At 40.4% G+C, this 12,428-nt stretch overlaps 1 protein-coding gene across 34 annotated transcripts in view; it reads right to left on the bottom strand.

Moving 5' to 3' along the window:
* The window catches only part of RORA (RAR related orphan receptor A), a 672,136-nt gene that overhangs the window by 35,957 nt on the left and 623,751 nt on the right, over positions 1 to 12,428 (bottom strand). For all 34 annotated transcript variants that reach the window (XM_054687750.1, XM_054687796.1, XM_054687795.1 and 31 more), the window contains one exon: positions 3,964 to 4,049. In XM_054687750.1, the coding sequence (XP_054543725.1) occupies positions 3,964 to 4,049 (86 nt within the window). The remainder of the gene's footprint in view (positions 1 to 3,963; positions 4,050 to 12,428) is intronic.

The raw sequence follows: 12,428 nt of genomic DNA on the forward strand, positions 1-12,428 counted from the left end.
AAGGCTCTGAAACATATTTCCAGATAGAACTAAATCCTTGAGGCCTGGATTCTAACACATATCTTCTGGAATGTAAGCCCCAAAGCTCGGGTAAGCACTCCCTCATTATTTCAAAAGAACAACTAAAATATCTTTATAATAAAGACCTTAGCATGATGGAACCCTGAAAAATTGAGAATGTTGTACCCATCTAGCTTACCTTCTACTGTGCACAGAAAGGGACCTCTTTCTCCAGTCCAACTGGGTTGTATGTTGTCCTCAAGATACAACAAAGACTTCCCCACTCCTGGGTTTTTGCTAATGTCATTGCCAAATGCTGTGCAAAGTACAAGTCCTTCTCTATCCCTGGACTACTGCTGGTTCTGCAGAGGACCCTTTCTAGTCCTCTCTCCTCTAAGTCACACAGCCTGATGCATATGTGTTTCTGGAGTCACATCATAGATTGTAACCTTGCCCTAGTATTCAATTCCTTCCTATTTAGCTTTCCCTAATCAGGCCTCAGTTCTACAATGAGACCATAAACTACATGAGGGAAGGAGGAGGCCTTCCACGTCTTTGGATCCTTTACAGTGCTTAGATCATATCTGGTCCCAACAGGGTATCATATTTTTGGTTGTTTTATTGGAAGAATCTACATAATAAGTCACCAATGGTCCCCCAAACCAAGACTGGACCCACAGAGGTTCTGAAAACATCCGATAGTACAGAGCAACGTCACTTAGGCAAAGAGAGTTCTTCCATGTGCCTGACACTCTCCTAAATGCTGGGCCTAAATGCACATGATAACCCTGTGATGTAACTACAATGACTTCCCTCATTTTTACAGATGGGGAAATGGAGACACAGAGTGATTGGGTAGTTGTTCAAGCTGGGAAAGAGAAAAGCTGGGATTCAAACCCACAGAGTCTGGTCCCCCAGGAGGAACAAAGGATGGCAGTCCTGTTTCTCGACAGGTGGGTAAGGGGACAGGTGCTGAGCTGGGAAAACCTAGGAACCAGTGAAAGAGCTGGCAAAATGTTTACCCTTACTGCTGTTGATGTGCATTGCTTAACAGAGCAAATATGTGGTAAAATAGATAATCATTTCAGTTCTTAGATAGGTTTTCTAGTTTCTTGTGGTTTCAGGTTGTTGATTTTTCAGATGCCATTTAAAATACATTCATAAAATGATTAGCTCAGAAATAACTGAGTCACTGTCTTTCCTCTCATCAGACATCTATGTATCTAATTAGAAACTGTCTTGATGTCTAATGATAGTATCATGGAGATAAATTATTTACAGTCTGTCATGACACAACCCTCTTCACCTGGTTAGAAAATGACAAATCATTAATATTAATGGCAAAAGCAGATGGTCTCTTGACTTCATCACAACTTGAAATAAAAAATGTTAGTTTTGGCAGAAAGGAACTATAATGTAGAACAACCACTGTCTGCATCAAATATAATCACATACCATTGTATAAGTCCCAGGCTGGGCATTGCCCAATCTGTTAATAAAATTAAATTTCAGTTGTTTGTTTGAGTGACTTTCGACAGAGGAACAGAACCATAGATAACCGAAAACCACTTTGGCATTGAAGCTATATATGGTCAAGATCTGGAAGGGAATAGTGAAAAATGACAAGTGTGAAATAATAGCTGCCTTTTTTAAAAAAAAAAGTTTATGTTCCTATCATAAATAAACATTGGGGGTAAAAAGAAAACACACATTGTTTGTGCCTATGAGCACACAGTGGTGCTCAGACAGGTAACTGGAATCTTCCTGAGCAGTAGCTGTTAATTCATTTCTGGACTCCAGGGAAGTCCCCTAGGAAGCAGTCCGGCCCCACTCTGGCCCTCTGCAGGCTCCACTCCTGGATTCTCATTCCAGTTTGCCTCATAAAATCACATGCGATGTCACTGGAAGATGCAGACAGAGCGATCACTTTCTGGGGCCGAAAGAAGGAGCACATGGCGGTCAATGCCACCCAAGAGTCTATCCACTTAACAGTCTAGGTGGAGTTCAGTAACCTAAAGTCAGGTTTGCTGGGAACCCCTGACAGGGGAGCACTGTGGCCTGCAGGCCCTTCAGGAAAGGCCATGTCATCTTCACGTGAGACTCACATAGAAGGCATGAGCATGGGGCGGGTGAGGGGGAAGGGGCACGGCCCACATCAGCCCCAATGATGCCAAATGTTGGTGGGTGGCTGTCTCCGGCAGGTAACTGCCCTTTCCTTACATCCTGGGTATTGTAGGCTGGGAAGTTGATTTAGTTTACTTCTATTTATTTATTTATTTATTTATTTAAATAATTAATTTTGAGGGAGGGCAGACAAAGTAAATAAAAGCGTTTAACTTTTTTTTTTCTTTTTAACCTGGAATCCTGAAGTCTTGAGGGTTACCAGAGAGATAAATAATTCTAAAATCCTCTTTAAATTCCAAATCCCCTTTAAATAGCAGGCTCCTCACTCGTCAGAGGTAGGCAACATTTTAAAAAAATTTGTGATTATTGAGTGTGTTTGGTTTTGGGTGCAGATCTCAAACCTCACTGATGGGATCAGTGTGAAGCACTTGCACGCATACAAAGTGACGAATGTCATGATGATTAACAGTAAAACAAAGACTCAGAAATGACAAGGCAAATTTCCCTCAAGCCTCTCAGTGGTTATTTGTGTCTGTAGGAGATTTTGTACGTTATGACACTATCTTTTCTTAATTTCACTAAAGGAAAGCTAACCAAATTCCTGGATTGTATTTATTATTTCAGCCTCAAAATGCCTTAGGGCTAATTCAGGCCTGGTTCAGTGGCAGTGGACTGTCTCAGAGGCCTCCTGCATGTTTCAGTAGCTTCTCTCCTGTTTATTTTACACTATTTTATAGTGTAAGCTATCTTGAGGCTCTTCCAATATTAGCAGGATTTAAATCTTAACAAATTGATATTTGAATAACAGAGGCAATCCGGACTGTGGAGTCTTGAATGATTCTGACAAACATCTCTATTTCGCATTTTCACATTATGCATGTTCTGTACACAGTGGCCTAGATCAGCGTCAATAAGAGCTAAAATAGTAGCAATGGCAGTAGAATATTTAGATTTAAGTGGCATTTTCAGTTTTGTAGCATTTTCATTTAAGTAACATTTTGTTTGCAGTTTTCCAATCTACTCTTGGAATAGTTCTAACAGGCAGGTAGGTTAGAGTGTTAGATCCCCTTTACAAATGGAGAAACTGAGTCACTAGAAGATTAAGCCTCCCAGGTGGTGGGGCCAGCACCAGAACTCGGTTTGTCAAAATCTGGCCAAATGAGTCAGCAACGGTGTGCCAGAGTAAGACTTCCAATCACAGTCTCATCAAACTTACTGGAAATGCCTTCTTATAACGCTTATAAGAGGGACATTACAGAAATCTAGAGTCATCTCTTTTTTAAAAAAAAGATAGCCAAAGGGCCTCCCCCATGGTGCAGCGGTTGAGTGCTGGGCTGCAAAGCTGCCCGCAGCTTCTGCAGCACCAGTTCGATCCCCAGGCGGCCAGGGAGAAATGCACATGGCGCGCAGACCTCTCCTGCCACCCGCTGCTCTTCTCAGCAGTGTACCTCAGTCCCTCTGCCTGTTCTGTTCCCCGCTCTGGCTCTGGTGAATTCTCTCACCCTCCCGCGCTTCTGACTGTATCCAGTGCTTGTATAAATAAATAAATAAGTCTAAAAAAAAAAATAGCCAAAGAGATTGCTCATCACTTCAATCAATTCTAGGACTGCAAGTGACAAGCGTAAGCAGTGCTCCAACACCCTTCTCCAGTCTCCTGTTATTTTGACAGAAGGCGTTATTCCTGAATAGCAATTTAACACCAAAATATTTATTTTGTCCTGTCATTGCTCATCACTTAAAATTCCAAGGAGTTGAATTTTTAGATACAGCAGAAGTAAAGAATAAAAATCACAAAGATACATTCTAACATGAATGGGAACAACAATTAAAAAGGCTTACCTTGCAGCCTTCACATGTAATGACACCATAATGGATTCCTGATGATTTGTCTCCACAGATCTTGCATGGAATAATTTCAATTTGAGCTGCAACAGAAGCACGCAACCAGTTAATTACATTTTCTTTTAAACACCTTATAAAAGCGTTCCCTGATCAGCATTTGTATAGTGAAAACTAATAACCTGCTAAACATTATACTGCATTAACTATTCATTGCTGAACTGTGAGGGTCCCCCTAGAGCCCTGGACTAAATTATGGCTGCTCGTTATATAATAGCTTTCGGGTTATTAAAATGGGTCATTTGAGAAGGTGTTTAAGAACCCACAAGAAGACTGGAATCAGCATTTCAAAGCCTTCAAGAACTGGAGAGTTCGCAGTTTAGGCCTCAGAGCAAAGCAGATACTAAAACGTTTCCTTCAATCTCATTTTCCATCATTATTTTTAAAAGGTCATAAATCTGTCTTGGCTGAGCACTGCAGCTCGACTGGTAGGGAAAAATGTACTCCAAAAAGACAAGACCACTTAGGAAAATGATTCAACTCAAAATATTAACAAGTTACATATGATGGTAACTTAAGAATTCCTTACCCATCTTTTTTTAATTAATATAGTTGCCATGTGTTAAAAATTAGTCCATTTGTGTACGATCAAAACCTTTCAGCCATAAAGTTAATAACTTCTCTGAATGTAATGATGATGAATCCTGACAAAAAGAATATGTAGCTTCTGAGTTCTTTACATTGAAAATTGATTTCCTGATACAGTATGCATGTGTCTCTATCCAACTGATTACTTAAAAAATGCTGCATGATGGAAGGCTAACAAAATATTAATATACATTGCACCAAAGTTCTCAAATATGACAAAGCATACTTCCAAGCAAATGCATTATTGTCTTGAGCAGAGTTGGAAAGAGCACAATTAAGGTTTAAAAAACAACCTAAGGAATAGAATAATTTTGCAAGACAAAGTACTTGACCCACCTATTAAAAAGAATTGATATGTGAAATAAAAAGACCAACGCTGAGCTGTATAGTTAGGATGGCAACGTTCACCAATTTACCTGAACTGTTCCATTAAGCGAAATTCATTTTCATTTGGGTGGAGTGTCAGAATATCAACTAAATTGCGCACACGAACACAACTGTAAGTGACCAAGTATATTTCCTTTACATAGTCCAGGCTCCATGCCTTACACACAGCAATGACTTGTTTAAAGAGTATGTTACACAATGTAACACACATATATGCACAGCACACATTTTCTTCCAGTGTAATCCCATACTCCGGGATAATTTCCACAATCACTTACTTTGGATTTGATGAGATGCAGTATCCCACACTTAGAAAGAACACATGTGAAATTACTAGGCTTAACCTCATTATAAATCATATGTACCTGTTAACTTCCTTTCATGGAAACTAGTACTGATACTATGGTGACTTTTAGAGAGAGTCCTCTTAGTGTTTATACACCGAGTTTCTTTGCTTGTCCAGATTTAGAGATTGGTTGAAATCTCACATCCAAAACATTTCCCAAAATCTCAAGATTTTCTAATACTACAATAATGACGTCTTTGTATACAATCTGTCTATTTTGACTCAATTGTATAAGGTCACATTTAACAAAATTATTGTCTACAAGTCTGCTTTCTCATCTTAGTGACTAGTTTGATTTCTTCAAGAAAAATTCTTTATGAATTCCTAAATCTAATTATACTTCAGACCTTTGGTCCTTCCAGTATTTTAAATATAGTCAAAGCAAAATTTTTGTTCCACAGTGTGGACAATTTTTGTTCCACAGTGTCTGCATCCTGAGAGAGAAAGGGAGAGAGTTATACCCAAAATTTTCCAGAGACTCACAGAAGCTCAGAGGTTGTAGAGAAGTTCTGAAACGTGATAGCAGCTGAGAGTGATTAGCTGGATTTCCCCATGTGAATTAACTCTTCTACAATGAGAACTGGTCCTTGCCTCCAACCTCTAAGGAATAATCAGGCAACACAAAATACTTGGACCATCTATTAAACAAAATTTATAAGTGAAAATAAGACTGACATTGAGCTCATGTCACACTTCGAGCTATAACCACAAAAATTAGACATAGACAAACCTTACTAGGTCTTAGAAATGAAGTCAGCATCAAAACTATCTGAAGCAATTAAAGGAACACAAAGGCAACACTTGGGTCTTTTAACAGTTATCTGCATTCCTTCTTAACAAAGGGGTGATTAAACACTCCTATTTAGTCTTTTATAAGACTATGAAGGTCTGGGGTAGGCCATCTTAGGAAGATGGCCTGTATCTGTATCTGAAACAAACTAAAATGATGTGTTACAGCTGTTTGGTCTGCCCGGACTCTTAGTGGATGACCCACCAGAAGTGAAATGATGATACGTAAGGTAGCACCCCAAATGCCCTGCTCCTGGCTCCTGTGATCCTGCATGTAACATGAGGTCTGGTAAGGAAGAGTGTGCTCATGACAGGCTGGCCCTGGAGAGTGCTTTTCTGCCCAGAACTTCCACCCAGTAACAGCTCAAGTCCCGCTTCCGGGAGGGGAGGAGTGGGTGGATGGTCGCTGAAGTGCAAACCCAGAGTTTAGAGCCACTACTGCACAGGACTGCTGCCCCAAGTCTGGCTCCCAGACTCTTGCTTCAGCTGCCAGGGTCTTTCAGATATGGAAGTTACTCATGCTGAGACAGATTTTACAAGATTTCAGAGGTCAAGGTGCTTAACATGAATGGACTCACTGTAGATAACCTGTATTTTTTTTTTTTGGTGGGACCCTCGCCAGTGGCCGGGGATCGAACTGGCGCTGCAGAGGCTGCCGGCAACCTCATAACCCAGCGCTCAACCACTGCGCCACCAGGGGAGGCCCAACCTGTATTTTTAAGCAAAGGTCCATTTGCTTAGAGCTTGCTCCCTTCTCTCCTCCCCCGGTGTGAGGGCTTAGTTCTGGGTAAAGTTGGCCAAAGAAGTCAGTATTATCTAGAACAAGCTTCATGAGTAATCTCATGCTAAGGTGACAGGAAAGTTTCTCCAAAGCAAAGTTCAGGTCTTCTGACTGGCCAGAAGAAAATATTTTACAAGCCTATCCCCTGAGTGGCTCTCATCTCAGAATTCCAAGTGCGCTTTAGGAAATAACAAAAATCCACCTGCTCCAAAAAGCAAACTCTCTGAATGTGATCTGATCACACATGTTGATATTTCCAGAAAGCAAATATTTGCAAATTGGAGAAGAGCACTATTCACTCAGTCTTCCATTTAATCCAACAATTCACAAAAGCTGCCCCCTCCACCTTTCAGTCAATTTACGGAATTCAAATATATCAATGAAAAAATAAATGTACTCAATGCCTTACACATTTTTTAAAAGGAAGGCAGTTAGTTCCATAAATTGGAGTTTTCAGTCTTTATAAGAGGGAAAAGGACAAAAATCCCTTTGCCCTTTGCTTTCCATCCCTCAGGCTTTTCCATTTTCTAACAGACACTGTTGTGTCTTTTCAAAATAATCTCTCTTTAACACAAATTATGAGTCTTGGCCCACATATCTACTGCACACATTAACTCAGCTGGTATTTCAAAGGATGAGTTCTGTCAGACACCACTACTGTCACAAGTATATTGATTAAATTAGTCCACATACATATTCATCACAGCAGAGAAGTTTATTGTGTGGCAGAATATCTGAAGCAAGACGCACACATATAATCATGAATTGGCTTAACAATGAACAATTTTGCTATGAAAAATTCTAATTTGCCCATATTTTCAGCTCTATTGCCTAAATAATTTGCTTTCTCATGCACCCTGAGTAATTCAAGCAGATACTCCACACCTGCAGAGGCAAATTTCTGCAGTTTCAAGAAGCTGACAACAAGTGGCAGTGGGGCGTTAGCAACCCTGGAATGCAACAAGCTAATGAGCCAAGTGGTCCTTGGGCTGGGCTGTGTTTGAGCAGCTATAAAAAGTTTGCTCTTTCCCTTTAATTATAAAAGGAACAAGCACATGGGTACTGGCATTCTTAATGCCTGTTTATTCCTTAGGACCTATTTTGGTCTCCATCCGAGACTAGCGCCCATTCTCTCAAAGAATTAAAAAAAGAACCCCACGATTATACAAGAGTTGGACCCACCACTTCGTTCTGTGAGTGATAATAATCTAATGTATTTACAATGATGAATAATATCTAACATGTATTTGTATTAACAATGTGTCAGGCATTATCATATTCATTTCCCCAACAACCCTAAGAGGTTGTAGGTTAGTAGTAGCAGCATTTTTCGGGTGAGAAAACTGACGATCAGCTTCAATAATTTCTTCGGTGTCAGAGAGCTTGCAAGAGGTCCAGTGGAGACTTAAGTACATCTTGTCTTTTTGTTAGACTCAACATTTAGGGTTTTCCCACCTTTCTCACCATGCTGCATGGTCAACCTGAATCATCCCAGTAACCAATATTGGGAGCATATTGCTCTTGTTATTCGACCATTAACTGAGTGTCAAAAGTCATCCCATGGGCTTCCCTGGTGGAGCAAGGGGTTAGGATGCAACCTATGAAGCTGTCCACAGCCACTGCAGCACGATTTTGATCCTCAGCCAGGGAGCTACACATAAGACTCAGCAGACCTCTCCTGTCCTGCCTGCTGCTCCCCTCAGCAGTATATTTCAGTCAATCTGCCTGTTCTGCTCCCCACTCTGTCTCTGGTGAATCCTCTCACCTCCCTACGCCTCTGGCCTGTACCCCAGTTCTTGTATGCATAAATAAATCTTAAAAAAAAGGAGACATCCCGTAAGTAGCTTGGTTAAAATTGAACACTACTTAGAACTGATGTCAAGATGTCATTCTGGGAGTTATCTGACTAATTTACAACCAGTAGTCATCACCAACCTTGTAGACCTGTCTCCATTTTATAAAATACCAAGAGTGTTGTTGACCGTACGTGACTGATGCCAAGATTTAACAATTCTTAAGGCTGTGCAAATAACTTCACCTCTAGGAGCCTCAGTTTTGTATTTGGAGATTCAATGATATGATGGATAAAGACTGCAGCACACATGATTATTTGACACATATGCACATCACACAGTTCTTAGAAATAGTTGGCACTCAATAAATAGCAGTTATTATTATTGCTATTGTTGATAAGAAATCCTGCCTTGTAGTGAAATGAAATTCTTTTCTCAGACTTTAAGCTCTTTCCAAAGTGGGGATAGAGAAAAGCTGCTTATCCTCCAAATAATATGACAGGCAGTCCATACCAGCCACCACAGCAATCCTTAACTGTTTGCTGCAACACACGGCATGTTGCAATCATGTGAGATGTATCCTATGGAATTTGTTGTAGTAATAGTAAAAAAAGAAGCTGAAGTTCTTTAACGGTTCATATAAAAAATAAATATGGACCCACGTTTACCCCAATAATATCATTCCATCTAGCTCACTTGCACAACCATATACTTCCTTGAATTGGACTGAACAAGGTGAGGTTATTGCTGGCTTGCCAGGAAATAGTCAAAGCTTGAGCTCACCCAGGAAAGTATATGAATGTCAAGCACTTTTTTTTGTCTTGAAAAAATGGTCAAGAACTACTTCTTAAAAAATAAAAACAACCAACAACTATCTTTTACACAAATTGTTGACAGTGTTTTTTTTTTTTTTTGTTGTTGTTGTTTTTTTTTTCCTGGAAGGATGCAACTATGAAGGACTTTTCTACTCACTATGCTACATATTTCTCTAATGTCTGACTTTTTACAACCAGCATGTATTACTTTTTGTAAGCAGAAAAACCAATAAAGATTAAAAAGAAAAACCCTAAGGCATTTGATTTTATTTTCAGTAAAATGGCTTGAGTCCTTTATGGATTAGTCACTTTATTTTATCCCCAGTTTAAAACTACTGGGGTATTAAAAGCTTCTGCAGCAGCCTGGATGGCAGCCTGGCCCCCATGTCAAGGCTGGCTGGTGGGATATAGGCAGTCTTCCCCTGGTTCTCTGGAGGGACTTCAGGAGTTTCTGACCTCTAGAGTTTTATGGCTGCTCTGGATCTGGCCATCTCCAAGTTCCAAGGGTCTCCAAGAACAACGTACTCTGTCTAAGCTAAGCTGAGAGGCAGAGACTCACAGAAATCTAGCTATCTGTGAGCTCTGTTGCGGTGGCTCCAGTAGCCTTGAACAAGGTCGCCTTTTTCTAATTTGTTTTCCCAGGTAGGGCATCTCTTTTTTAATCCATCCTTCCAGAGGTGGCACCCTTCTCTATAATGTGCATAGATGAGTGTGGTGGTAGACAGTTCAGGGAGGAAAATACTCTCCCTCCACTCTCTCTTGCTGACCTAGAGGCCCCAGGCCATCCCCGCATTTACAGCAAGCTCTCACTATATCTTCATGGGGAAAGGTGAGCAGACTTTGGTAACTGTGGCATATTCTGTCCTGGATCTGTGGCTTGGGTACAGCAGGGAATCTGTGCTATAGTCCAGGCATGTTGGATGGATCTCCGGGGCAGGGAGGGTAGAGTTCCAGCTTTGAATCATGCAAATTATTGGTCAACTTGTCTGCCATTTGTCTACTAAAGATCTACTAAACATAAAACTAGTGTTTCCTGAATGTAGTTTTACGCTGATTTTGAATTCTTTGCTGTGAGTACTTGATCCTGGCTGATATCACCAAAGCAATTAGCCCCCTAGTTAGAAAAGTCTTCGGTGAAGCAGCTGCATGGTCATTTCTGTCAATAATAACATTGCCTGATATTCGCAGAGCTGTGTAACAGTTTTTAAAGTTTTTGTCCTCATTAGCTTGTTGTGATTTTGATAATCACAACAACTCTGAAGTAGGCAGTTGGGTATTATTATCCCCATTCTACAGATATGGAAAATGAATCTCAGAAGGGCTAAATGGGTTCTTCTCCATGTCTTGTTTTCCCACGGTTTAATTACATAGGAGGGCAGGAACACACACATACACACACGCACACACACACACACACACACACAGAGTATCTCTTTCCTATTCAATATTATTTGCTGCATTTAGATTAATTTTATCATTAACCTGGAGCTTTCAAGGGAAAATGACACAAGATTGTAAAAAGGTGGAGGTTGATTCAGCTAAGAAGTGGAGCCACCATCCTTCCAAGTGTCCCTCTGGCCCTCAACCCCCTCACCCCCAATAGTGGCCTCAAGCAACTCTCTTACACCTCCAATTCCTCCATCTATAAACTGAGAATAATTCTTACCTCCCAGGCAGGGGGGGGGGGTAAATGAATGCTCCCAAAGCTCTTTGAAGATGAAAAGACCTATATAAATGGGAAGCTTTAGGAAGCTTGGAATATCATTCTTGGCAAGGACCAGGACGCTGAACCCTCACTACCCACAACAGGCTCTGCAGCAAAGAGAATAAAGAAAAATACATAGAACTGTAATTTTCATCTGTTAACTGGACTAAGTTTTTTTTTAATTGCTGGTTTCCAAAATGCATTCCTGAAGGACTAATGGGCCCAGATATTATTATCTTAGTTGCAACTTGAGACCAAAAGAGCACTTAGATGGAGAAGTCACCTCAATGACAGCCGTCACAAGCAAAGTCGCTGAACTAAACGTTCAGGAGGGCTCATGCAGTCCTGTGGGCCCGTGTGGAAGTGCCGTGATTCCCATATGTTAAATACAATAAGTATATGTGTTATCCTCAGATATCCAGCGTCTCAGTTAAGTTATATCTCACTCAAAGGACCCTGTCAAATTATAGCCATAAAAAAACCCAAAAAAACTTGTACCTTACTTTGAAGCCCTTCCTCTTTAAGTCTTGTACCTTACCTACTATTTTCAAGTCACTTCTTAAAAGCTTTGATTTGTTTCTGCTGAAAACCTAACAGCATATTAAAAATCATTTTTAGTAAAAAGTATTGCACATATCTGCCACATACACCTCAGACACTGGCAGATCAAGCATTTGCAGACTAAATTTAAAATAAGACAAAACCAGAGCTTTAGAACTTTGACTGTTTCCATCAGTCTTTGTACAAGTAAGACTTAGGTGTGTAAGAGTTAAAACACTGGGCCAGAAGTCCCCATATGAATTGAGAGAAAGCTGAGTTGCAGGAAATCTCTGAAGAGTAAGAAAGACAGGCACATCTTCTCATGGGGACAGTCTGTGAACATGCAGGTACTTCTGACAATGGGGACAGAATTTAATCCTTTGTAATATGTTTCTATCCCTGCAAGATTAAGCTTTCTAGAGAAACTGACTCATTCCCTGATGCATATGTATCTTTGCTAAAAGCCAAATATAAATGAGCACTTTTGTCCCTGGACAGGGACATTCTGTCAAATCGGAGAGGAAACAGATTTTTCATATAGAGGAACAGTGAATGGCTTTGATTTTTAGATCCAGTTCTCTCTAGAATTCTCCCACTTCACAGTAATGCACAGAATGCCTAAATATAAGGCAATTGACTCTTTATCTGTTTCGGTAACTAC

This window comes from Talpa occidentalis, unplaced genomic scaffold, assembly GCF_014898055.3.
Source record: "Talpa occidentalis isolate TD23 unplaced genomic scaffold, MPIMG_talOcc4v2.1 talOcc4.11, whole genome shotgun sequence".
Taxonomy (NCBI): Eukaryota; Metazoa; Chordata; class Mammalia; order Eulipotyphla; family Talpidae; genus Talpa; species Talpa occidentalis.